Here is a 27,749-nt window from a genome sequence, read left to right on the forward strand (position 1 = left end):
GGAAGAGCTGCAACTGGCCAAAGGTCACCCAGCTGGTTTCAAGCGGAGAAGTGGGGAATCAAACCCGGCTCTCCAGGTTAGAGCAATGCTGCTCTTAACCACTACACCAAGCTGGCTCTCATGTTCATTATCATATAGTGCTGGAATAGATGCAGGAAAGATTTGACACTTATTGAAGCATTTGCTTCATTACTCTGACGAGCAGTTATCCTGTTCACCATCACAACCTATCTCAGCAAGAGAGACTTGCTGGATATTTTTCCATTTTGAGTACGCTGGACTTCCATCTCAGGGCCCCACAATGGCCTTGCCTGTTTGCTTTGGATACACCCTGAATCTTCTTAGGCCAGTTCAGTACACACAAGCAGCTGGAAGAGCTCACAGATTAGCTCTTTCACATTAAAAACACAGATGTTACATACCTGTCCTCCAGATATCCCTGTGTCGATGCCAATTGAAAAAGCCCAAAGATGTTGTATGCCGGATATGGACTGAGAAGAAATTTTGTGCACATTGAATGTATTCTGCAGAAACAAGCTATGTTCCCTTTGCTATGCCTTCAGCAATCATGTTTATACCCTTTACCAAAATAATCAAATTGCACCACTTCTGGCTGCTCAACACTGCACAGATCTGTTCCCTCTTCAGCCACTTTGGATAAAAGTTTAGTTCATTATCTGGTTGTCCAAAGCTTTGCCTAGTAACCTTTTCTTCTTCGGACTTTGGTTGTCATACCTCACTTTCTCACTTCTGTTCTCAACACCACTACCAAGGTGTCTTGCTGGGCACATGCAGTTTTCCTCACTACATTCTGACCACAATGGTCCCCAGGGGCTCCTGCAGCTCTTCATCCTTACCATCAAAGCCCTTCGTGGCCTTGCCCCTCCTACCCACTCCATCACTAATTCCTGTCCTTCAGTCCTCCCGCTCCTTCAAGCAACTCCAACTATTCTCCGTTGCTGCCCCAGACATCTGGATCTGCCCTCCCAGAACACCAGGGGGCAACCCCATTTCTCCCACTTCAAATCCCTCCTCAAAACCTGCCTTTTCTGTAAGGCTCATAGCTTAACTCTTTAGTCATCGCTTCCTGCAAAAAAATTAGCTCAAGAACATGCAGCCATAGTTGCAGAGTCTTTGCCTCTGTGACACCCCGCCCCCCCCCCCATTTTCTCCCTGTCACAACTTTTACTGTAAACTCTTCAGGGCAGGGACCTGTCTTTTGCTTCTGCTTGTGTATGAAAAAGCTATGTATACAAATGGATCTATATAAACGAGAAACAACTTACCGGCCTGGTATTTCTCACCTTGGGACTAAACAGTTTAGAGATGCATGACTCAGCTGGCAACAGAAGTTAAAAGAACGAGTAGTTCTTTGCATAACTCGGGCAATATATGACTTTAAAATGAAAGGCCCAATGCAATGAGGGTAACTTAAAAGAAAATTTAATAGTCAGCCAAATATACAGCTATTAGAGTTACCTAAATATCACATAAATTACAAAAGAATTGGTATATAGCATAATAGATCTTTATACTATAAAACAACTGACATATCTCTGCAGTCCAACAAGCCCCCCCTCCATATCATTTACAGATAACACACACAAAAATCAAAGGATATTGTGCCAACACAATTTTGACCTCCAAGTCACAGAAAATAAAACCAGACTAAGTACATTCATTCATTCAGATATAAAACATTTAAGTTACAGAATTCCCCTCCCTCCCCCAGTTAACAGAGCTTTAGGTGCAATTTCACATGCATCCATTTATTTTCCAGTACAGTTCCCAGAGCATTAAAGTGCTTATGTGCACTCTGGTTTCATTCATGTTCAGGTGTGCAATATCATATTTGGACATTTTAATTCAAAGTCAGTTCAGCCAGTTTAGATGTTTTATATCCAGTGCCAACATTTATACATATAATTTTTTCAAAGCATATTGAGACGATTCAGACAATGTGTGGAAAATGTACATTTTGCTCCCAAGACCACAGCTGCACTCTGTCCTGTTGCTGGATTTTATATAAAGATTAATCTCCAACACAAATAAAAATAGGTGCGGTGGTTTGGAAAATACGGTAAAACAACATTTCATAATCCTACATGAAAAATTTCTCAGATCTGTTGTCAACATTAGATTGGTAGAAATATTCATAGTATGAAAGTTTTAAATGTGCACTAACTCTTCAGTTAACAAAACTGTCATCCACAATTACAAATGTGCAGTATTTAGCTCATCGATATGTAGTGGAATAATATTTCACAGTTGAATGGCTCACCATTCTATACTTCAACTCAACAGCTTATCAGCATGAGCGGAAGGTACAAAACAAGCAACAAAGATGAATGTAAGGCTTCTGGATGGATGATGTGCAAGAATTACTTGCAATCTGTGTGGAGTACAACTGATTTAGTGCTATCTACTTTAGCCTCCCCACAGCAAATTTCTGAGTAATCAAATTGTTCTCCATGCATTGTCAAGGATTCACATATAGTTGGTTTCATACAATCTAAGTACTGGTCCACAACCAACTCTCCCAGCTGCAGCCGCACAGACGGGGCATGAATTGCTGAATCCCTCTATTCAGCTATTCAAGATCACTGCTTGTTTTGTAAGCATGTATTTTCGTGGTCATCATCATATATGAAACCCTCAGATTTTGTAAGAAGATTGCATGTTCCTGGATAGCAGTAATTTTGCAGAAGTGCCACTTGAGAAGGTCCTGGAAGAGTGAGCCAAGGCTCCAGCCCCCATTATTTTAGGTGTTCTGTCCTTGACAATGGTGCTATGAAAGCTGGACCTCCACACTTTTGTTGGCTTCTTGGTTGGTAAATGGGGTGGGGTTGGGGAAATTCTATATTTGATCACAGCAGTTTCTCTGTGAACTGGTAAATAGATTATAAACAATTCAGATAATACTCTCTAATAACTGTGGAACATCAGTGTAGTTAAACTTTTAAAGCATTCCAATTACATCACCTTAGATGCTACACGAGGTCACTGAAAAGGTACCAAACCTGAAGCAGAAGGCACTCAGCAGGGACGGTTATTGCAAACAGTGTAAACTATAATAATTTAAAATAGCTAACATGGGTAGAAAGATGTTCATGTGAAGTAGCTGTAGTTCTTCAAAGGGTCATTTCCAAAGGGTTACATAGCATGACCCAACTTAAATGATTAGGCTCTACAAAATCTACAGTGGCTGCATCCTCCTCTTTCTTCATAAATTAGTACTTGAGAAGTTCATTTCTCATTTAAAATATGTGCTGCATTTTGCATCTAAAGTAGCAAACCACTCACTTTCCTGTGTAACCCTTACTGAGTTTTGTGGTCATAGACTCTAGCAGGAATTCTATGCATATTTTCTAGGGAGCAAGTCCAATTGACTCAGTGACACTTACTTCTAGGTTAACATGCAAAGGATCGGGCTTGTTATCCAAACTGTTCATTTGATCCATGTAATAGGAAAATCTCCCTCCTACAATTTAAGCATCTCAAAGGGAACAGGATGTAATATATGGTATAGGCAAAAATACAGTTTTACTGTACAACAGAGAAAAATAATTTGTTTGAAAATACAGCCTCCATGTGAAACACCACTATACAGTTTCATAGTTTTTGTAAAACTAGTTAATCAAAATATTTAAACATTTCATAATACCATTACTTTAAATTTCTTTTGAATCTATGCAACAGGAACCACCGTTATCCAAAAATACCAAGAATGAAAATGTTTTGTTATAAAAATTATACAATTTAAATCCTTATCAGGTAGGTCTGTACACAATTTTCTATATAACATATTTTAAAAGAAACATTTTCATAAACACAGTAAAAGCAATTATTTTTAAGAACCTGCCCTTGTGGCAAGAGCTGCCTTGACATAGTCAATGCCATTTACTTTCGAATCTTCATGGTGCTTAATTCAGTCATATTTCCTTTTCAAACAGATCCACATTAGTTTGACAACAGTTTGAGATTAACATATACTGAAATATTCCTTAATCTATGCAGGGGCTCTAATCCCAAACTCAGTGGGTGCTCTGATGCGTACACCAAGCTCTCATATATACAAGTTTCCATATTCACATCATCATAAAAAACAAGCAGTTCCATCTTGGCTAAACAAAGACCGGACCTGAATGCTCCGCAAATTAAAAGGAAAAATTTACACATGCCAGATATCCCTATGTACACTGCACAAAAAACAGCAGGATTAGGCCATCTCTTTGAAATATAAAGACCACTTCCACAATTCTGTATTTCAGCTTATACTAGCAGGATATCATTCTTAAAAGCGATCCCTTGAGCAGGGAATATTGTGATGGAATCAGCTCATAGATTATGAGAATGGAGAGTATGATAAAGCCAGCTATGATACTATCCCATTTAGAGTATTTATTGTATTTTTTACTCACCAGTGAAAGTCACAAAAAGATTAGTTTCAAAACATTACTTTAGATACCAGTATGTGCAAAATTTAGAGTGTACTGTTTGTTTTCATAAGTCAAACGTGATTTACTACTATAAACATTTAAGCTTTACCCATCTTCCAATTTAAAACATACTGTCTTTCAAATTCAATAAACTTTTTAACCAATTCAGGTATGGGAGCTGAAAATTAGCTGGGATTATTTTCTATGAGGCGATCTGACAATGTTGTAGTTGCAGTTAATATTGTAAGGAACACAGCAAACCACTACAGAACACTCGTATAATAGAGCACAGAGGTTAATACTCTGCCAACTCCGCAGGATTTCCACTGGCACAACACAAAAAATACCACCTACCTACACTAGACATAACAGCTTTCTCATATAAAAATATGCTATGTTAAAAGAACCTGCCAGTGAGAATGCTGACTACTCGAGTAAGCTACCGTTAAGGAAACTGATAAGACAAAGCACAACAATGTTTTGGAATATGGCTTAAATTATTTCACAGAATACTGAATATACCTCATTACTCTCAAAAGTTACAATTTGAATCTCAAGCTTCTTTTGTTTACACTGTTAAGGCTCTCTTTAAACCTGTATTAAAAATGAATCTCTATCTCATGTTTCTGTATGAATACTATTTCCAAAGTACTGATCAATATCTGTTTGCTGTATTTTGTTACTTCCAATTTATTATAATCCAATCCATACTTTAGTGAACCTTATCATCAAATAAGTCTGTAAATACAATTCCTTGCTATGCTATTTGTCCTATCAATGCAAGACCTTTTCCAAGGATTCAGGCCTAACGCAATGTTGACATTAAGCCCAGAATTCCAGAAGGTTTCATTCTAAGTTATCTAAAGAACAAAAGAAGGCAAGAGGAGAGGAAGTGTTTAAGTAATTCTCTTACAGCTGTTCTAGCCTAGTTGCTCTATTAATTTTTGCCTGCTCATCTGCCACATGAAAACACATCGTTTCCTAGTCTTGTTACAGATCTGAACTCAAGCAAACTGACACATCAACTAAAGAGTCTTTTTGGTCACAGAGACTTTCCCACAGCCAAACCACATAGAGAAAAATTCTGTACAATGCACATTCTGCAAACATGCCCCTACCCAGTGGTAAGCACCGGTACTGATGGTCATTCTATAAATAACCATTCTACTTACCCACTCTCCTTATTGCCTTTACCCTCTAAGTTTATGTACATGCATGTGTCTCCAGAAAATTAACCCAGGTTTTCTTGTGACAGACCAATGTTTATCCAGGTGTAATTCTGGCCATATAAAACTTAGACATTTTTAAGCTACTTACTGGTAGCCACTGTGATTCTTTGACATAGGCAATGTATTTACACTGAATAAGTGGAAACACTATCTTCAGCTGGAGACCAGACAAGTCTTTAGGTATTTTTTCCAGTTACATCCTCTTAAAGTCACAGAGGCACAAGTTCCGCTCAAGAACCCCATGTTGTTCTCAATGATCCACCAAGCCCCGAATGCATGATTTTGGGCGACACTGCAGGCTGCAGTGGTGGGAGGGGGAGGTTGCTTACATGAGTGCCACTCCATCCTGCTCATGCTATAGGGGACCTCCCACCAAAGAAATGCTTGTTAATGCAACATATTTCCATTTATTCACTATACAATGAATTGCCCATGATAAAGAATGAACTAAACCCTGCCATATTTGAAGGACTTCAGGTGTTCCCTTCAATTCCTATTCCTCCAGCTGATTATATGAAGAAGACTAGGTCTTGTTCTAATACAAACTAGTCTCTATAAGACTAGCTATTTTCTAGTACAGACAAGATAGGACCTCTGAAAAACAGGCATTTTAACATACAACTCAGTATGTCTCTTAAGATGTTTATATGACCAACAAATTCTAATACACAATTTTTGAAAAGCATTGTTTTGACAGCACCTACATGGGAATTATACTTCAAAAGTTTATCTATGAGTCTAGCCCGGTAAAGATGAGAGCCCCAAGCCAGATTTAAGAATGCAGCAGTATGATCACATCTCCCTAAAAATGCTGGTTCAGTTAGAATACAGATTTTTTAAAAAGTTTTTATCCCTTAGATAGGGTTATTCCAGTTTTAAAGATGTAGCATATACCCAAGGACAATTCTACAGGATTCTTCTAATAACCCGTTATTTAGAGATATGGCTCAGTATTCTGGCTGTACAGACAGACTTTGATTAAGCTAAACATTTAAGGGTATGAACAAGCTTAATCATTTTATCAGATTAAAATTCTCTTCCCATTTAAATCTAAGCTTCATTTGTTAAATGTCTTTACAACTACCAGTTAAACCTCATTAGCTCTTCCCTTATTTTACTAAACACTACAAATAATTTTCCTGAGTAAGGTTATAAAATATTTGTTCATTCTACCAAAAGTACAAAGACAAGTAAAACAGGGAACAATACAAACCAACATATAACAGGATCACAAGTGCAGAAATGTTGTTGCTTTTCTTTATAATTGGCCCCAGTAGAAATCATAACAAAGAATTCAGGTATCTAAAATATTCTGAAGGACAGTAAGTAAGTTCTTCAGCCCATGAATGTAGCCCTCATCTCCTGTGTTGCTGGGGAACACATGTGCAAAATCTATCATCCGGACTTCCACCTCTATGTTTTCAGGCACCACAGTGGACCTGTGGCAGAAAACTTTTTCCAACTGAGGTATAACATTTCCATTCAGATGTTCTTGTGAAAAACAAGCACTGCTCTTCCATATGTTGTCTTGTTCCACAGTTTCAACTTTTAGTGAAATTTGACTCTGGTGCCTTTTGTGAAGTGCATACATTTTAGACAAACCTCTGCTTACAGAGGATTCTAGTTTGCCATTTTCTGGAGAACTGATTACACGAATGTTGTTATTATACTCCAATGTATTATCACCTGGTCCCTGGGCCCTGGACACTCTTCTCTTCTCAACCAAAGTACCATCATTTAACCACGCTGTCGTCATCTGAGAAGAGCCATCATAGACAAACAGTAAGGAACTTGCATAAAAGTTAAGATGCTTCTGGCTCTCAAACCACTGCAAGATTTCTTTAATCTTCCGAATACTGGCAACAATAGCATCTTTCCTCAGGTAGTATCCATTATGGAAAAATCGAGTCATGCCTGCAAGGCAGAAATCACTGCAATTAGCAGTTGTTGATATGGAAAGTTCAAATTGGCTCAGTACACAAAATCATGTTTGAAAAAGCAAAAATAAAGAACAATGTTGAGGTATTGCAATAAGAGAATACAGGCCCAAATCATTTTTCTGAAACAATTGGATGTTAATCCAATACCCATATGAGTCTAGATGCCACATTGGTTCTATAGTCCCAAGCTGGCATTCCTCAGGGCCCAAAAGGCCAGGCAGTTTGCATACACAGGGACAGAACTCCTTCATAAGTCATACCTGTTTTTAAAAACATGCTTGCCAGCCTAACACTCTGATTCAGCGTAAAGTCTGCCCTATTCTGGAGAACTGTAGCCTAGCAAGTCCCTTGTTCAAATTTCAACTCGATGAATGTACTATGTGTCCTTAAGTAAACCTCTCATTCTTATATAGGGATAAATAAAAACTTGACAAGATTAATGTAAGTTACAAAGAATTAACAGGAAGCAGACTACTCAAAACACAGAGTATAGATACACAATACCTTAAGTTATTAACTCTTCTGTTAGTGAAGCAAGTAAATGCAGCCTGCTGAAGAGTCCCTGTGAGTTTGGCATCTCTGACTGTGAAGGGGGTCATTCTAGGGCCTCAGAAGTGATGAACCACGAACCGAATGAACTGGTTCGCGAACTGGGGCAAGTTCATGAAAGTTCGTGAACCATGATGAACCACGAACCGTGTGATTCGGATTTTTCCCAGTTCATGCCCACCTCTAGCACCAACCCGCCAGGAACTTTCCCTGTAAGTTAACTGCCAGTCTAGCCCTTGGCAGTCCCATGTAGAATGAGTTAAAATAAGCCAATTTAGTGGTTACAGAGTAGCATTGCCAACTCTAGGTTGGGAAATTCCTGAAGTGCTGGGGTTGGAGTAAATGCAGCTGCAAAAAAAGGTCTTCTCATAACTCAGGCCAACCTGGAAGATGCCCCCCTACCCTGACATTGCCGATCTGTAGTTGCTAGAGACTAGACTACTGTAATTCACCCTAGGAAAGATTTTGTCTGAGTGCTAGGCTGCTGCTTGATGGCCATTTTAGGAGTGGAAAGAAAAACTTTTAACGGCTCTTTAAAACTAACTCCATTCTTCAATCTGCTTGAAAATTAGGGGGTCTTTAGATTAGAGGGAGGACCATGTTCTGTGCAAATCTGGAGTAATTATCTTTGTAAACAGCTGCCCAGACCTTAATATACATTCTCCATTGAAAAAAAACTGTCTTGAACTCTGGAACCCAAAAAAACAGGATTTGAATATGAACTGATAACACCCTACCCAGAAATAAGCACACAGTAAAAATCCCCACCCACCCACAAAACCCTGGGTCTAGTATTATAATGAAACTCGAAACAACACCCGTTGTGCGAAAAAATACAACAGGCTCTAGAAAACTCATTTGATGGGCCTCCTCCCAGCAGCAAGCAGTCACTTCCCCGAAGCTTGGAAGCCAGGGAGGGAGGCTGCTGAGGGGAGGCAGGGGGAGGAGTGCTTAGGCTGTCAATTTGGTGGGCCCCCTCTGGGCAGCAAGCAGGCACAGCGGCCTCGAGGCCAGAGTCTTGCACGAGGATAAAAAGTGAGTCATTGCCTTTTATATAGTAGGATTTTTCTCAGTGCACAACCCTAATCTCTTCTCTACTCTGTCTACAGCTCTTCCTCCTCCCCATAGCCTCCAGTAATATCACCCTCTAGAAGTTGCTTAGTTTTATTCTATTCTATTCTATTCTATTCTATTCTATTCTATTCTACTAATTTAATAAAAGGGATTAACAGATACACATTACCATCTTTTATGGTGTCTTTCGTTAAGCCTCTTCCATAGTGCTGATTTTGCGTCTCATAGCTGTCAGAATGAATGTGATAAACCTTGAAGAAGAAAAACAGAAAAAGCAATAAAGTGGCTCATTGGCTTATTTCTCAAAAGTTTCTCCTCGCTCTAGGATCAATTCCAAGGTAATATTCATGGGACACGTTTTCTTCACTATGAGTCACCCACACAATTAACTCCAAAATTATTCTGTAGACTGGGCCTCAAAGAAATTCAAGCTTAACTCAAAAAGACACTCTTTCAAAACACTATGAAATATCAGAATTACTTAATCACATTCCACATACCAAGATGAATTACAGATTATTATGTGGCATTTCTAGTATAGTTTTGAAGCATGGCCTTCTCTAATAAAAAAATGGAGTAATGCAACACCATCGATACTCCCAGACCTTTGGATGATTTCCAGTGCTCTCAATCATGATACAGCTTTGGATAGGTTGGCAGAGATGGGAGCTGGGAAGGACAGGACTTCTGCTCAACTTGTTGGCGCATGCTACTGAGTTCAACAGAATTCCATCTTTTGCCCCATATCGCCCACATGAATATGTAACAGCTGAAAAACGTTGCCCAAACAGTTAAAGTGTCATCAAGAAAGGATGGCATACAATATGATTTCTTCATGTGATACAGTGACTGTCCTGAACAAGTGTCTGGAGGCAGTAAGGGGCTTGAGGAGGCAGTGTAACCAGATACACACCTTATTGTGGTGAGGTGGTTTGAGCGTGTCAGTGAAGATGAGAGCAGTACCATCAGGAGCACAGGTTCAATAGAGACTCTAAAAACTCCTAGCAAAGTCACTCAAGGTAGAATAGTCAAAGCTGAGACACCAGACAAAGATGCATCTACCCCCTCAGGAATCAATGGTCACATCAGCAGAGCAGAATTAACTGTTCCAGTGGTGATGGGGGCAGAGGAATCTTTGAAGGGCGGCTACTGGGCAACGGCAGTAGTGGAAAGTGACAGTGGGGAAGGATCTTTCATAGACAATGGAAGTGACCCTGGTTAGTACCCCATAGAAGAAAACAATGGTAAACCACTTGTATTCATCTCTTATCTCAAAAACCCTATGATAAGACAATCCAAAATGAAAGAAGATATAGTGCTGGAAGACAGGATCGCCAAGTGAGATGACACTCAACTGGAAATTGGGGAAGAGCAGAGGACAAGTACAAATAGTGCTGTTCTTAATAACACGACTGGACTAAAGCCATTTGCTAATGAGAATAGAATAAAAAGGAACATCCAAAGCTGTGTGACACATATAATAGGAACGTGGAATGTTAGAAGCATGAATCAAGGTAAACTCGAAATCGTAAAATCAGAAATGGAATGTTTAAACATTGTAATCCTGGGTGTGAGTGAACTACAGTGGACTGGATTAGGATATTTTGTCAGAAAACTACAAAAGGCTTTACTCTGGAAATGATAAAGTCAGAAGAAATGGTGTTGCTCTAATAGTAAGGCAAGATGTAGCACAAGCAATCAAGAGCTACAACATAAGGTCTGACCAAGAGTCCAAGAAGAAATTGTTCATATACCTAAACGACATGTGCTGATAGTTATAGGTGACTGGAAACTGCTGTTAAGTCATTGCTGATGCGTCTTATGTGTGTGCAGAATTCTTAGTCATGTATTGCTTCTCCCCTCCCCTCCCCCCCCCATCTGTCCTTTCCCTGAGTACTGATTAGTTGGCCACTGGTGGAATCCACTCCCTCCCTCCCCAGCTCTCCACACCCTCCCTTTTGTTTTCAAACAAGGGAAGGGCCATAACACTGTGACATCATTTCTCTTATGGCATATTGTGAAATCAAGCCTGCAAATGCATAACCTTGGAAACTGCCCGCAAATTACATTTTTCTCATCTGACCGACTCTTTGGATTAGGAGAAGCCTGACAACAAACCCCAAACAGCCGAGCATCCACACAGCCTTTTAAATTTGGGGATAGTCACAACACTTTGACGTTCGTGCGTTCTACCCCTTTAAGCAATGTCTGTCTTGTTCCCTGATGGCGATCCACATTCCCTAATGATCATTTATTGAGTTTACTTTATTTCTTTTCTTTATAAGTAGCACACTAGTGATCAAGAAAAGCAGAATGGAATCTGAATAGCTGTAAAACTGGCCATGCGGAAAACAACCAAGAGCTGATTTGTGGCACAGACACAAATGGTTAATATAAAAAATTAGAATAAAACTGAAGAAAACCACTAAAAGAATCAATGTGCCAAAATATAAACAACATCCTTGAACAATTTAAAGACCATGTAAAGAACAGATTTGCACTATTAAGTTTAACTGATCATGACGATTGTGCAAAGAGAAATTCAAACCATGGCTAAGGATGCTGAACATCAACAAGAAAATAAGAGTATCCAATTAGGACAAACTAAAAGAAAGAGTGAAACAATACACTGAAGAGCTATACTGAAGAGATGGAAAGATTACAGATTCCCTCAAAGAGGAATCTTTTGACAAAGAACCATATATAAGTGGTGTGAAAGCTGCTCTCAAAGAAATTGGGAGAAACAAATCACCAGGAGTAGATAGCAGTCCAACAGACCTACTTCAAGCTACAGAACCCATTATTCTGATTTTTTTGCTTTTATTTTATGTGTCTGTTTTGTTTTTTAAAATGTTTCACTCATGGTTTAAAAATAAAATATTAAATGACAAAAAAAGAAACTGAGTTCATCAAAATCTTAACACAAATATGCCAACAAATACAGAAAACAAAACAATGACTCACGGACTGGAAATGCTCAATCTACATCCCAGTTCCAAAAAAGGGGGTGCCAAAGAGTGCAGCAACTACTGGACCACTGCATTAATTTCCCAAGCAAGCAAAGTGATGCTCAAAATTCTACAACAATATGGAATGAGAAATGTTAGATGTTCAAGCTGAATTCAGAAAAGAGGCACTTGAGATCGCACTGCAAATTTATGATGGCTAATGGAGCATACCAGGGACTTTCAGAAGAAAATTAGCCTGTGTTTTATAGATTATAGCAATGCTTTCGACTGTACAGATCATGAAAAGCTATGGATGTTGTTGGATCTTGCTGCCCTGCCTGCAGCTGCCTGCGCTGAGACCTTCTGCACCGAGGACTTCTGATGGTGACACAGCAAAGCCACAGCTCACTTCTTCCGATACAGCTGTCCTTATATCTTGGAGAGCAGAATGACTGCAGAAGCCGAATGATAATAGCCAGTGAACGACAATGTCAGGCGTGATTGAATAGGATGGGGTATGCAGAGGGGTAGTGGGTATGGAGAAATTAGCATTGGTAATGAGACAGGAAGTCAGTAAATTCATTGATGGGTTAACTCTTCCCTACAAAATGATAGGATTGCCTGTAGCTTTAAGAAACAAATGCCATTGGTAGTCATTGCTAGGCAACCACAAGCATTGGATCCTTGGTTTCTGTCAGCAAAAGGCAGGGGGAGGGTTCTTTCTGGGGCCGTCTTGCTTCTGAAGGAAGGCAGCAACCACCAGACAACTTATTACCACATGACTTGCACAGCTCACCCAGGCCTGGCTGCCTGCTACTGTCCAACAGCAGCCACCCCATCAACACTAATGTGATGTAATGATTAGAGTTTCAAACAAGGCCTGAAGAGACCCAGTCCCACTCTGCCATAGTGCTCACTGGGTTACCTTGTCTCTGTCACACTCTCAGCCAAGCCTACCTCAAAGGGTTGTTGTGAAGATAAACTGAGAATGAGATTATGTGAGTACCTTTGGTTCCCCTTTGGGGTGAAAAATGGCGTGTGTATAAAACAAAATAACAAATATAGCTGAAGATGGGGGGAAGGTAGATAGGCGGGTGGGTGGATAAGAGAGAAGGAAGCAGGGAAAACTGAAAATATGGGGATGAAAGGAAGAAGGGAAGAGGAAATAATGCGAGAAAGGGGAGACAGGGAGAGTGAGGTGCCCCCACTAGTCCTTGTGTAACAGGGCCCAGCTCGGTCTGGCAACTAGCACCATGCAACTTGGCCAGAGTTTTCCCAGGGAGAGGCTGACATATGGAAGGAAAGCTGAGGACTGGGGGGGAACAGTTAAAGACAGGCTGGCTGATGGGTGGGAGGAGGGAAAGCAGGAAAACAGGAGAGGCTACAGGGGCTTTCAGGAAAGGGAAAGAGGAAATAGTGTGGGAGGGGGAAATGAGCTGCTCCCTGCAAGTCCTTGAAGTCCCCCTGCTTGTTTATACTGAATTCTTTCAGGGGCACAAAACAGCAATAATATTGTTACAAATATTTTCCATTTTCTAGTAGCTACAGCAAACATAAGTTGTAGGCAGCTCACAAAACTACCTCCTTCAATTACAAGGTTTCCTGTTCAAGCAGAGGAGTCTTTGCAAGGTGTCTACAACTACGGAAAAACCCGCGTAAACTTAACTTTTACAATGAGTGTCTGTGCCCAGATCACTATGTTCCACTTACTTCTGACACACACAAAAAAGATAGTTTCATATTGCAAAGTTTTGCTACACAGTGCCTAGCACATATAAGATGACGATGGTTGAGGCACCGACAAACTTTCCCGCCGGCCCTCCTGTTGTGGTTGTTGACTCCTTCGCTCCTGCTGGTTGGATCTTGGCAGATCTCCCCACAGTGGCTGAGGGTTATTACTAGATTGTATACTGACTGCCATATCTCGGAGAAATTATTGGGTTGTTTTATCTACTTATGTATTTATATTCTTGTATGTATGTGACTGAGATGTTGTGACCCACCCTGAGCCTGCTTGCAAGGAGGGTGGGCTAGAAATTTAATCAATTAATCAAATCTGCTGAGTAAAAGAAAAAAATGCTGCCTGAAAGCTAATTGTCTAGGCTATGAATGTACTTCAGCATCAGAATCCAGTTTCTAAATTCAAAAGCAAAATCATTCACATGATTAATGAACCAGAATAAGCCAATTAACATTTCACTAAAGGGATGTTATGCAAGAGTGTTACAGTATAAAAGGTAGTCTGAGCTTGGCAAGTGCAGGCACGAGAGAAGATGCCTTAGAGCAAGGCAAAAGTATTACTGTCAGCCTCATTAAGGTCCCTTTGTGCCAGCACTGGGTTTGACTGATATACAGACACTTCAATTAACATCTAACAAAGCACATCAATAGATGATGATGATGATGATGATATTTGATTTGTATCCCACCCTTCAGGACAACTTAATGCCCACTCAGAGCAGTTTACAAAGTGTGTTATTATCCTCCACACGACAATCACCCTGTGAGGTGGGTGGAGCTGAGAGAGCTCCAAGAAGCTGTGACTGACCCAAGGTCACCCAGCTGGCTTCAAGCAGAGGAGTGGGGAATCAAACCTGGTTCTCCAGATTAGAGTCTTGCCACTCTTAACCACTATACCAAACTGCTCTCCTTAATGTCCTTAATGAGCTTCCAAAAGTGGTAATGAGCATGGAGCTTCAGTTTACTGGTTGTCTTAACCCAGACAAGACTGAAGTCCTATTGGCTGACAATATGGCTGACGTGGGTATGAGAAATCAGCCTTTACTAGAAGGGACTTCAGTCTCCTGCCCCGAACAATCAGGTTCACAGCCTCAGGGCACCTTTAGATCAAAAATTAAGAGATGAAAGTGGAGGTAACCATTGTGGAATAAAGTGGCCTACAGGCCAATTAGACTGGTCCAATTTCACAAGCCTGTTCCTCAAAAAACATGATCGTACCACATCCATGCTCTGATCACATCAAGGTTGGAATGCTGCAATGCATTGTACTGGGGCTGCCCTTGGGAGGTTCAGAAATTTCAGTTACTACAAAATGTTGGGAGGTTGCTTGCTGGTATAATGTACAGTGAGCACTTTGTGCCAATCTCGAACAATCCATAGTGGATACTGATTTGTATCCACTATGTATCCACTACTGATTATCCCAATTCTACGTGATAGTGATCACCTCTGAATCCCTACTTAGCCTGGAACCAGGATATTTAAAGGACTACCCTCCGCCCATACAAAGCTCTGCTATGGATGCCATGTTGCATGGGTCTCCACATTTGGAAACAAGGTGGGGGAACACTAGAGACTTGGCTTTTTCAAATGTGGTGATTCAGCCTTCCCCACATTGGTTCATTTGGTCCCTTTACTTTTGAGCTGGAATGCCAGATGACCACTTTTCCTCCAGTGCTTTTTTAAAAACAAACAAACAAACTTATTTTCCCCTCCCTTGCTTGCACAACAAAAAGATCCATGATTCTCAGCTTAGGGATGAGGAAACAATTCACCAGTGAGAGCCAGTCTGGTGTAGTGGTTAAGAGCGCAGGACTCTAATATGGAGAGCTGGGTTTGATTCCTCACTCCTCCACTTGAAGCCAGCTGGGTGACCTTGGGGCAGTCACTGCGTCTAGCTCTCTCAGCCCCACCCACCTCACAGGGTGTTTTGTTGTGGGGATAATAATGACATACTTTGTAAACTGCTCTGAATGGGTGTTAAGTCACCCTGAAGGGGGGTATATAAATCAAATGTTGTTGTTATTATAGTGCATGATACTCTGCTCTGAACCCTGGCAGCTCCATTTAAAAGGAAATGTGGAAACAGAACCTGAAAAGGCTTATTTCCCAAGATCTTATGAAAGCTGCTGAGAGTCAAGATGGGGAAGTCTAAACCAGATGGATTAATGCTCTGGCTCAGTGTAAGGAATAACTTTTATTTTAAAAACTGGATAAAACAAGATATGCTTTGCATATACAAAGCTTGTATACAACAGAAGCAGTGTTTTAGCACTATTCTATGCTTACGTTACAGGGAATTCAGTATTTTGAGAATATCTGCATGAGGTCTGAGTTAAATAACCAAGAAAACATTGATAACACAGATGTCATGATTGACAAGAATATAAAACAAACCGCAGATTATCATCTAGTTCAAAAATCTTTTGGCAAAAAAAAACTAGAATAAAAATGTATTGAAAAAATAGTGTATTTACTATACAAACCATGATAAACAACAGTGTTGGCAAGAATGTTAACCTCTCGCCACCGTTTTCGAGTGAAATAAATGTGGAGGGAGAGAGAATCTGAGAAAGGCAGGGAGGTCAAGAAAACAGAGTGATAAAGGAGAAAGCAGTGTAGCAAAGGAGGTGATGGAAGAGAAGCGCACATTTAAGCTCCAGGCCACACCCAAATTTACTACATTACTCTACATTATTAAAAGAGAAAAAGAGAATGAAAGAACACCTTGGAGAGACCCCATTAAGAACTGTTTTCCCCAAGGACTGTAACCCAGGAGACATCACATCTGGGCCTTACTTTTACACATACACATGCACACCCTCTGCCTCAGGAAAGTGGCAATGGGCACCCTCCCCTATTTGGTAACTTAATTGTCCTCAAAATGAGGGAAGAAAGAAATACTCACTCTCCATTTCTACCGATGTACAATCCTTGGAAAAAATAGTCTCTGAACAGGTCCTTAATTGCCCATTTCTGGTCAAAAGCATAAACCTCTCAAAAGTTCAATGAAGAATTACTTCTTACCCTCATGCCAAGCACCAAGAACCCAATCTCCTCCATTAGTGGGTACTTGCTGACCTGCTGTTTAATTTTCTCAGCTGAGGCATATGGATCATAGCTTTTCTGGCCTATTTTTACATCCATTATACATGGCTTTTTAAATCTATGGGTCACATCTTCCAGTTTCAGGTACAAATCTGTTAACAATCCAGAATAAAGCATTATACTAATAGCATTATCTAATGACCAATCCATTAGATGTCAAAAGAAATTTAAACAGTGTACATAAAACAGCACAGGAGCATCTTATACCTACCTGTTATTTTGGATTCACACAATGCATGTTACTCCATCCTACCCAATTACTCATTAATAATAATAACAACAACAACAACATTCGATTTTTATACCACCCTTCAGGACAACTTCATGCCCACTCAGAGTGGTTTACAAAGTATGTCATTATTATCCCCACAACAAAACACTCTGTGAGGTGGGTGGGGCTGAAAGAGCTCCAGAGAGCAGTGACTAGCCCAAGGTCACCCAGCTGGCTTCAAGTGGAGGAGCAGGGAATCAAACCCAGTTCTTCAGATTAGAGTCCCATGCTCTTAACCACTACACCAAACTGGCTCTCAAATTCAATCCCTCTACTCTTTCATTTTGTCTGTCCCCAAACATATCAGCTTACATTCAAAACTGAACCAGTTTTCAAGGTTTATTCAAATACTGCTTTGATTAGCGTTATTTTATGCAAGTGCTGTTGTAGAATTGTACTTGCATGAATATCTGTAACAACATCTGTGTTATTGCTGTGGGCAGCTAAATACAGATAAGGTATTTTTGCCCTAGGAACACTGCCTTAGATCTGAAAATGCTAAATTCAATCTTATTCAAAAATCAATTTAGTTTGCAGAAAGATGCCCCTATTTACCACATACTTCCCTTTCGTCAGAGCATATCAGTATACTGTTTCATGATGTTCTGTATGACAGAACTTTATTAAACCACCATTGAGGTACTCAGTTCCTGACATTATGAAAGGAATCTTGATAAAAATTTGATAAAATTATAGCCTAGAACAGAGTCAAGGAGGCAATAGGTACCATTGGGAGCAGTAGGTGGTGACCAGGTCCCATAATATTTTGGCAAATATTTTCGCAATTCTAGAAACACAGGATCTTCACAGTCGGCAGCATACACCTGAAATAAAACACATATTTAAAAAAATGTACATGTGAGAGCTACTCACTTACTTCCTGCAGTAAGTTAGCCTTAGATATGTGTCCTTTAAGTTCAAAATCTTACACCAAAAGAAATCTCTATTTAGAAAGGAATGCAAGTTTCCTTCCAAAATAAAGGCCATGAACTGTATATAAAGACTGACAATTGATCAAATCTTATAAATGTAGGTTCAAGCACCGCAATATACAATGAAAAATGAAACTTGTACAATTTGCCACAGAAATAAACACACTGTTGGCCTAAATAAATGGTGGGGGAGGGGGAATACACACATGTAAGGCAATCTGTGGTGAATAACTTAGATCTCATAGTTATTGCTGGCTTAGCCAGTGTGGGATTTTTTGTGGAGCTTGGACGGGTAATCTCTTCCACCTTCATTGAAGTTAAATTACATCAAGGATTGGATCCAGATCAACATTTTTGAGGGTACATGGATTTATACCCATAGAGTGGGACTTCCCTGCCTACTTTTCCCACAGCAGCCCCAAATAGAAAATTATGCTCTACAGGCAAAAATTGTAGCTCCTACAAAAACTTAGTCTGGATCCAACCCTGAGTGATACATCTAAGTGATTTGCTTTTTCAAAAATTACTAAAATAGCTTTTAAAAAATTATTATTTCGGAATAGTGCATTATTATGTTGAAACAGTAAAGCCATGGTAAGGATTCATGATTGCCAGGTTCCCTGCCTTGAAATGGGATGGGTGGCACCTGGAGGGGGCACCACTTCTTAATTCCTAAAGAATCAACTCCACTAAGGTGCCGTTAGATTAAACTGGAAGTGAGGTAACTGGGTACCAGCAGAACATGCACCGTTTCGCCACTTGCTCCAGCCAGCTTCCCCCCCCCCACACACACACACACACAGGGCAGGTGAGCAGTGGGAGGGGGTGGCAGCTAGGGCTGGGGGATTGATATTTTTCTGTTAAATATGGATACAGTTTTTCTCAGTTCTGCACTTTTCACTCACTATTATACTATAATATATACATCTGATCAAGAACAAAACAAGAAAATCCCAAGATCTTTAAGGTCTTCATTCAGCTCAAAAGCCAGTGACACGAAATCCTATCAGTTCTGTGACTTGGGTTGCTACAATTTCTAGACAAGATCAAAGTATGACACTTACTAGGAAACTTCGGCAGTTCATTTATTGTCTCATTGAAAGTCAAACAAGACCAGAAAATTAAGTTACAGAATTTACAAGTTACTGCCTCACGTTCCATGAGAGAAGCCAGATGACAGAAGAACATGAACTGACAAACACTTCAGTTATATAGGGCCAAGAAACGGCTTCTATGCTGGAAGGACTTTCTAGTTTGCTATATATTGCCGATCTGGAAATTAATTAGAACAGTATTATATGTTTATTTTAAAGCAGTGAAGCAAACCATCAGCAAAATCTCTTTTTTGCCTCAAAGAAGAACATTGATAACAAATTCATTAAGACAAAATTAATATCAGAGGAAGGATACAGGAAATTCAAGAAAGAGAGCCTGTTTCAGGGAACTCTGAAAAGGGTTCATTACATTCATTTAAAACATCCTTTAATTCAAACTAAGGTTTATGTGTTGTTTTTAGAAATCTAAATTTCCATTTTGTTATTGCACTATAAAGTTCTGCTCTTATTAAATTTTACATATTATTTTACAAACACAGACTTAATGTCGTCACCAGAATATGGCCACGGCATCCAATTCCTTGCACTGAAAAAGTTAAAGGTTCTGATCCACATACAGAAAATAGGCTTCGCTGCACAAGACCATTCCTAAATAGATAATCTGTGCTCTGCTTTTGCCTTTAATAAGGAATGGAATCATTTGCAACTGAATATTTCAGCAAAAATCATTCAGAGCTCTTGTTCTAATGAACTATTTACATTTCTCTCTGTGCTCAAATTAGCAGAACTCTAGGCAAGGTACATAATGCTTACCAACTCAGCCACCAAAAGCATTTTAGAAACTCACCCCCCCCCCCACACACACACACACTTCTTCTTAAGAAGAGTAATAGCTTTTATTCCATATATAGCCTGCAAACAACTTCTAGGCTGCCTGAACTATACCTGGTTAATCACTACTAGTCATATCCCAACCACTGGCTTCCTGAACAACATGATTTTGTTAACAAGGCACCAAAACAATCTAGTAACTAAAACAGCTGCTACATAATATTAGATATGAGCACCAATGGACCACTCCAGATCTAAGCATACCCCCTTTAGTTAATCAATAAGGTGGTACAGTTGCCAGTGCTATCACATCTTAGTATAAAGCAAATTCATGGGGGGGGGGGGAGTTAGAAGAACACTGTGCGTGGCAACTACACAGATGGCATCAGCAACATTAACAAAGTAGTCGATGTTTAGACAAGATTATCCCTGACTCAAAAACCAAGATTCACTGCTGCTTGAAAGTTACATTATTTAATATATACACTTTGCTACATAACACAAGACATTATGGGAGCACCTTTTCTTCAGTAATGAATGCATATTTCACACCGACACATGCTCCGTCAGCATTTGCAACAACCAGACTCAGCTCTGGTTCCCATTAATTTCAAGAGATTATCCAACCTATTTTACACACCACAAAGTGGCTGCACAGTTCAAATGCAGAGGGCAGTTTCCGACCAGTCTGTGTATTCCTCTCCACTCCTGCAGCACCTTCTGGCCCCTAGAAATGACTACTCCAAAGGTCACAGGACTCACATGAAAGAACCGTGGGTTCGGCAGAGTGAGGATGGGCAGGGAGGGTGAAATCATTCCCTCCTTCCTTTTCTTTGTGATATGCACCAGAGACAAGGCCAGCCAAAATCTACAGATTGCTGGCTACACCACTACACCATCTTCACTGATTACCTAAAGTTCTAGACATTTTCAGCACTGGTATAACTCTTCTAGAAAAGACTTTAAAATCTTGGGCCCAATATATCTAATTGCCATCTTCTCATTTTAATCACATTTTTCAAGAGTGACCGAGAACACTGCCTTAAGAATTTGCAACTGGGGTCAGCTAGCCTATTCAGAGGTATTCTGGGAGATACATAGAAAGGTGGTTCTACTTGACATCAAAGCACAACTTCAGGTAGGAAATTACTTAGAAACCGATACCTTGTTGTAGAATTCTAGTTCTCTGGGCCCTCGAGGTGGTGGCTGCAATTGTTTCAAGACAGTACCATCTGGATGTTGCAGTATTCCTGGGTGTCAGGAAAAAAAAGAAGTTTGTGCACAATTCAACTCTAAATATAATTTGTAGTGCTTTCCAGGCTAACTATAATATCAACTGTTCTGTACTAAATATTTGAGTTTTTCCATAAACAAAAATTGGTAAACGTATTAGCAGTTCAAAAAACAAAAAAAAGTTATTCTAAGAAAGTCTGCAATAAGAAAACTGGAAGATCAATAATAAAGACATCTCCATTTTCAGCCAACAGCGACACCCTGTTCTACTCAACCACACACATGCTGTTTTCCAAGAAGAGTCAAGAGGGAATACTTGCAGTGCAATCCTAAAGAGAGTTACTCCAGTCTAAGCCCATTGACTTCAATGGGCTTAGATTGGAGTAACTCTCCTTAGGATTGCACTGTAAGAGATACCTCAACAACATGCATATGGACACAGAATGTTTTCAAAAGGACCATTTGGAATTTGGCATACATCCTGTAGACCGGACATGCCTCTTCTATTGAGCAAGAGACTCACGATTTTACAGCTAACCTCCCTCTTGTTTTCATTTCCAAACATTGTCTTTTGTTCTGGACAGTTTCAGCTTCACTGAAATTTACTGAACAATACATAGGCAATTAAAGTTGTTCAAGAGCCAAGATTGTTAGATCAAAGCAAAACAATTTGCAGCTCAGGTAATTTGTAAACTAATTACCACTTAGCTAATCACCTTGCAAAGAATTTACCATGGAGCAAAGTGCTTTGTTTTGATCCAGAAAACTATATTCTTAATTAACCTCGAAGAATCTGTTGCTAGATTATACTTTTTATGTGACCTTTGCAAAGCTCTTCTTTTTATACTTGAACCACTCAAACAGGTCTGATCTAAAGTTCTGAAGGCAAACCTTACAGGCAAAAACAAGCTCAGAAGTTACAAAAAAAATGGACAAATCTACTGTTTAGACAAAGCATGGCAACAATCTTGTTTTGTCTTTAGCTTAATATAGGAACAGCCTTTGAGTAAATGCAAGCGTCACATATGCCCTAGGTAAGCTGGTTAATTGAGAAAACTAATGATAAAAGGAAAGAGCCTAAATCATCCCTGCAAATAAATCCACTGAAACTATTAGTTAACAAAAATTGTTGCTAGTCTGCCTGCCCATACATTCCCATGTTACTTTATGAGCTAGACGAGAAAAGGTAGAGTACCTCTGCCTAGAAGCTAGTCAAAACTGGCATAGAGGGACTCAGACCTTCTCAACTTGTCGGCTATCCTCCTCCACATGTACCAGGGTGGCAGAGTGGGCCCCACAATTCCAATACTGTCTGGGCACTCCCCAGCCATGTTCTCTTCCTGCTGGACTGGCACAAGCATGTCAATGCCACCTGGGCCTCACAGGGCCACTCCACCATGCGCTTTAAGGGTGGGCAGTTAAGTGGCTCCGTACCTTGAGCATGCTGTTGTGTTGCAGAGGGTGGGGTGTTTAAGCCCCCAATGCATCTTTGTCGTTTTTAGGATTTTTCTGCAATGGAGGGGGAGGTGCCCAGGTCGTGAAAGCCTCTGCTTTGTTCCCCAGTGGCCCTGTTATGCAGATATAATCATCTAAACAGATCAGGGCTACTTCAGCATTAGATATATGATTGGGGAGAAATTAGGCTAGGGTTAAAGATTAGCTTTTTGTTTTTGTGATGACAACTGGGTTTATGCCTTTTTTAAAATATGTACTACTACAGTTCTATCATAGCTTTAATAATTTTTTGAGAAACTATGCTTAGGGTAAGGTTTTCTGGTCATTTTCTAAAGCTAGCAGAATCCCTATGGATTTCAATATGTTGAATGACTAGGCACCACAATGTAATTTCTAAGTGCCACAGCAACCGGGTAGCTAGGATTTGTCAACACTTGGCTTAAATGGGAGTAACTCTGTAATGGGTTGCACTGTAAATCTACTTAAGTATTTGCAATACTTAGCAAAGAATTAATTAGTAGCTTAGCTTTTAAGTCTGCATTCATATGCTAGATCTTACACTTCACATTATGGCCTTAAAAAGTCTACTCCTTTCTTAAGAAACTACTCTGAATGTGTACTTTGTCTGTTAAAAAATAACTAGGACTCTTGTTTTATTAGTATTTATAACCATATAATAGATAAGACAATAATAAAAATCAGCCTTTGGACTTTACAGCTAGAAAAAGCACAATGACACCTACAGTCTTCAGGTAAAAGTGGAAATAATATTGTTATGCATGAGAATTCTATTACACCATCCAAAGAAAGAGGTCTATAGCTTGGGACAATACAAAGAGGTCTATAGCTTGGGAGTGCTGCTGGACACAACTTGTGTTGGACAATCAGGTGGCAGCAGTGGCCAGGAGCATATTTCACCAGCTTCTCTTGGTTAGCCCAGCTGTGGCCTTTCCTCAACAAAAACAATCTTGCCACTGTGGCGCATGGCCATCTAGATTAGACTACTGCAATGAGCTCTATGCATGGTGGTCCTTTATGAGCATGCAGAAGTTATAATCTGTACAGAATGCTAAAGACAGAAAGCTGGAGTGGGTTGTAGGGACCATATTACTCTTTGCTTCTGGGCCCAATTCAAAGTGCTGGTATTGATCTTCAGCTTGAGGCCAGCATACCTTAAGGGCCACCTATTCCCATACGAACCTAACCCACCAGTACGGTTAACTTCAGAGATCTTGTTTCAGATGTCCCAGTCATCTAAGGTCAGACAAGTGGCAAATGAAGAACAGGCCCTGAGATTATGACACTGAGATTATGGAATTCCCTCCCAAGGGAGACTTGGGAGGGTCCCCTTCTATCATCATCTTTTACCAGCGGGTGAGAACTTTTCTGTTTTGTTTGCTGTTCTGTCACTGACCCTCCTCCCTGCCTGTGTTTAATTGAATTGTTTTAACAATATGTATATATGTATTTTAAAATTTGTTTTAATGCTTTGACTGTTCACCACCTTGGGGTACCTGAGCTGGGTGAAAAGGTGGCATAAAAATGTTTTAATAAAAATACATATACCTCTCCTCATCTCTCCCATTTAGAATCTCAGTGTTAAATAAAAATACGCACCCATGTTATTTCCATGACTGCAGATGATACTAATGGGAAATAGAAATAATTTAGAATGCTATGACTTTTGTTACGCAAAAGATCAGAGAAATGCATGGGTCTGTGTTCAGTATACTATGCAAGGCATCTTTCTTTACGTGAGCACTTCTACCTCTTAAGATCAGCTGAGGAGGCGTTGCTAAATGTTGTCCCTCCAGAGAAATAACTGAGGACAGGGGAAGGGCCAAGATGAAATTCACAATCAAAAATCCCTTTCTCCGTGAGACAGGCCAGTCTCAAGTTCACTGGTTATTAAGGAAGCAGTAGAGCACTGTTTTGCTTCTAATACCGTGAAATATAACAGGTCTGTTCTGTTATCTCAACAGATTCTAAAATGTGTATCAACATCTTTTATACACCACTTTCCAGTGTCATTCCATTTGAACAAACTTTTATGAATATCACCTCCAAAGAGCTATGCAATGTTATAAAAAAGAGCAAACATATGAGACACATAAAAGTACACAATGTAGATCAGTATGAGAGGCTTGGACACTGTAAAAGCCCAATGGCAGATTCCTGCTCAGCTACACAACTCATTGGATACCCTTGGACAAGTCATTGTTTCTTAATTTAATCCTCCTCACAGGGCTGTTGTGAAGCTGTCATACAGATCCCAGGTCCCTAGGGGAAAGAGTGGGACACGCGACAGAAAAACCAATCTTAACTCATTTGAAACACAGAACAAGGATGCCTGCAAAGGATAAGAAAAGTAACAAGTGTATTATGCAACACAAAAGGAACAACGTACTACTTGTGCAATCGCTTTCTGTCATATTCTACATGCAGCTACCAAAGAAAATGCAAGTGGAGCATGCAAACTTTAACCCTGAAAGTCTTCAGCTCAGCTTCCGTCTCTTCCTTTCTAGGTCAATGGACATATTCCCTCTCACGCACATATGACCCATTTCAGAGCAAGTTATGTTTAATGTTATAAATATAACAGAGTTAAAATGAAAAAGGAGAACAGTACCTGATCAAGCACAAAGGAAGCCCACCGGCACTCTGGCAGTATTACATGAGCCTACAAATATTTATCTAGCATGGACTAGAAGACCAAGGGCTTGAATAAAATAGGCAGAAGAAGAAAAATTAACAAACCAGAAACTGCTCCTTGAAACAGCGTATTTTACATACACAGGTAAATCCCTCTGTTAATTACGAACATCTTCAACAAATCCTTTGAAAGTTGCTAGCCTGGGAATTTGAGATATATTTCAAGATACAAAGTTACCCTCATGCCTAATCCAGAAAACTGAAACCCATCCAAAGGAGAATAAGAAAGTCATTTTAATGGTATAATTCTGAGATCTTGCTTGTTATGTATTCGTCATAATTTCCCTTTTTCTTTCTACCCATGTCCACCTCAAAGAAACAATCTAGAATTATAAGGATAACACTTTTTCTCCCCCGCAGTGACAAAAACGTTCCCTAACAAATATGGATCATTCTGTTTATGCAAAACAGGAAGTACACATGACTGTTTATTCTTCTACTGTTTCTCTGTGGCAACCTACAATAAGAGATATCTCTAATAATCAAGCAATGAGTTTTGGGCTCCTTGAGTATGCTTGCCATAACAAATTTTACCATCCTCCAGTCTTTTTAGTTGGTATGGAAGAGGACGAGAGTTGTTCCCCTCTTTGACAATTCCTCTTCATGAATATTAAACTAGAGCATATGATATTAAGAGATAATACATGGCTATCAGCAAGAAAAGCTGGGACATTATACAAGTCCTGAAGGTTTAAGCTAAAGAAGAAAAAAGAAAGCAAAAGAGAAAATGTATAGATTCTAGCATAACTTAATATATACACAAAAGCAGATAATTACTCCTAACTACTAACCACAAACAGAATATCACATAAGATCACTAGAGCAAAAGAACAGAGTATAAATGCAAATTCTACATGGTTGCAGACCTAAAATTCAAAATTTAAACATCAAACATTTTAAAATATTGCTGTTCCTGCTGAAAGAATACTATTTAAGATATTAAAATTTATCAATTAGGTATCAAGGCAATTCCAAGAGGACAATCAGCTGTGGGCAAGATCTCAGAGTTCTGCCACATAAACTACTGGGTGGTCATAAACAAATCACACTTTATCAACTTAGCCCACCTAAAGGGCTTATTCAGCAGCCAACAAAGTTCAATATATTACCACCGAAACCATCATGAGAAGATCATATTGTCACAAGTTAATCCCACAAAACCAGACTGTTGATAAAACAACTACAAAATGACCAGCACAGGCTGCTGGACAAACTGCAAGATACCTCTGTGATAAGCAAACACCTGCCACACATGATGCTCTTTACACTTCGAGCTTTTATTTTCCGAACATTGCTAACCTGAACTCAGTTACACCCTTCTAAGCTCATTGACTTCAGTGGATTTAGAAGGGCGTAACTGTGCTTAAGATGCAGTTGTAAAACCCCTAAACCTTAGCCGCTCAAACGAGTGCAAATGGTGTTAAACAACCACGAGATGTAAGCGAAGAAAAACGGGGTGCGATCAATAATACTTGCCACAATACTTTTACGCTTTGGCCTTTTCTTTCCCTGAAGCCTCAGCAGCAAACACAAGTGGAAGAGGTGGAGCAAATCGAGAGGAAGAGCTTTCGATAAGGGACAAGAGGGATTTCTGCAAGCAGAGGCAAGCGAGGAAGATCTGCGGGGCATCTCCCTGCCATTCAACCCCCAAGGGCGAATCCCCGGAGAAGCCGGCGTGGAGAACGGGCGCCTGAGCGGCCCTCCCACCTCTCCTCCCCGAGACCCACTCTCGCCTCCGGGCTGCTTCTCGTTCCTCCTCCCCGACTTACCGCCCTTATCCTTGCCGTACATGTGCCCGGCCACCTGATGGGAGAGCGGCACGCAGCCGTTGAAGAGCGGCACCTTCCCTCCATCCTCTTCTGCCTCTTCCGCCGAGGCGGCGGGGCTGGGCGGCTCGTCGAGCTGGACGCCCCGGGGAAGCCGCTCGGCCTCGGCGCTCCTCGCGCGGCGCGGGGGCTCGGTGGCCATTTCCTGGGGCGGCCTCCGTGGCTGCCACATCCTGCCCGGCTTCAAGGGCCGCCGCCGCTGCCTCGGCCGCCTGCTCGCCGCCCCGCGAAGGCCCGCGGCTTCATCGCGCGCCCCCGACGTCAGCGGCGCTGCCTGCGGGAGCGGAGCGGAGCAGCCGCCCAGCCTCCTCAGCCGCTCGGCTCCGCTGACTGACTAAGCCGAGCCGGGCAGCAGCAACACCTTGGAGCCACAGAGCATGCGCGCATCGGAGGGCGCTTGCGCCGTT

The 27,749-nt window shown here is 40.5% G+C and overlaps 1 protein-coding gene across 1 annotated transcript; it reads right to left on the reverse strand.

The window, feature by feature from the left end:
• Positions 1-1,426: 1,426 nt before the first annotated feature.
• IPMK (inositol polyphosphate multikinase) lies at positions 1,427-27,573 on the reverse strand. The gene is made up of 6 exons (XM_054983179.1): positions 27,286-27,573; positions 21,281-21,366; positions 18,026-18,122; positions 16,947-17,119; positions 9,401-9,482; positions 1,427-7,582 (listed from the first exon to the last, which is right to left on the reverse strand). The coding sequence occupies exons 1-6, from the start codon at positions 27,512-27,514 to the stop codon at positions 6,963-6,965; spliced, it is 1,287 nt and encodes a 428-aa protein (XP_054839154.1). The 5' UTR covers positions 27,515-27,573; the 3' UTR covers positions 1,427-6,962.
• Positions 27,574-27,749: the final 176 nt, after the last annotated feature.

This window comes from Eublepharis macularius, chromosome 6 (assembly GCF_028583425.1).
Source record: "Eublepharis macularius isolate TG4126 chromosome 6, MPM_Emac_v1.0, whole genome shotgun sequence".
In the NCBI taxonomy this organism is placed as follows: Eukaryota; Metazoa; Chordata; class Lepidosauria; order Squamata; family Eublepharidae; genus Eublepharis; species Eublepharis macularius.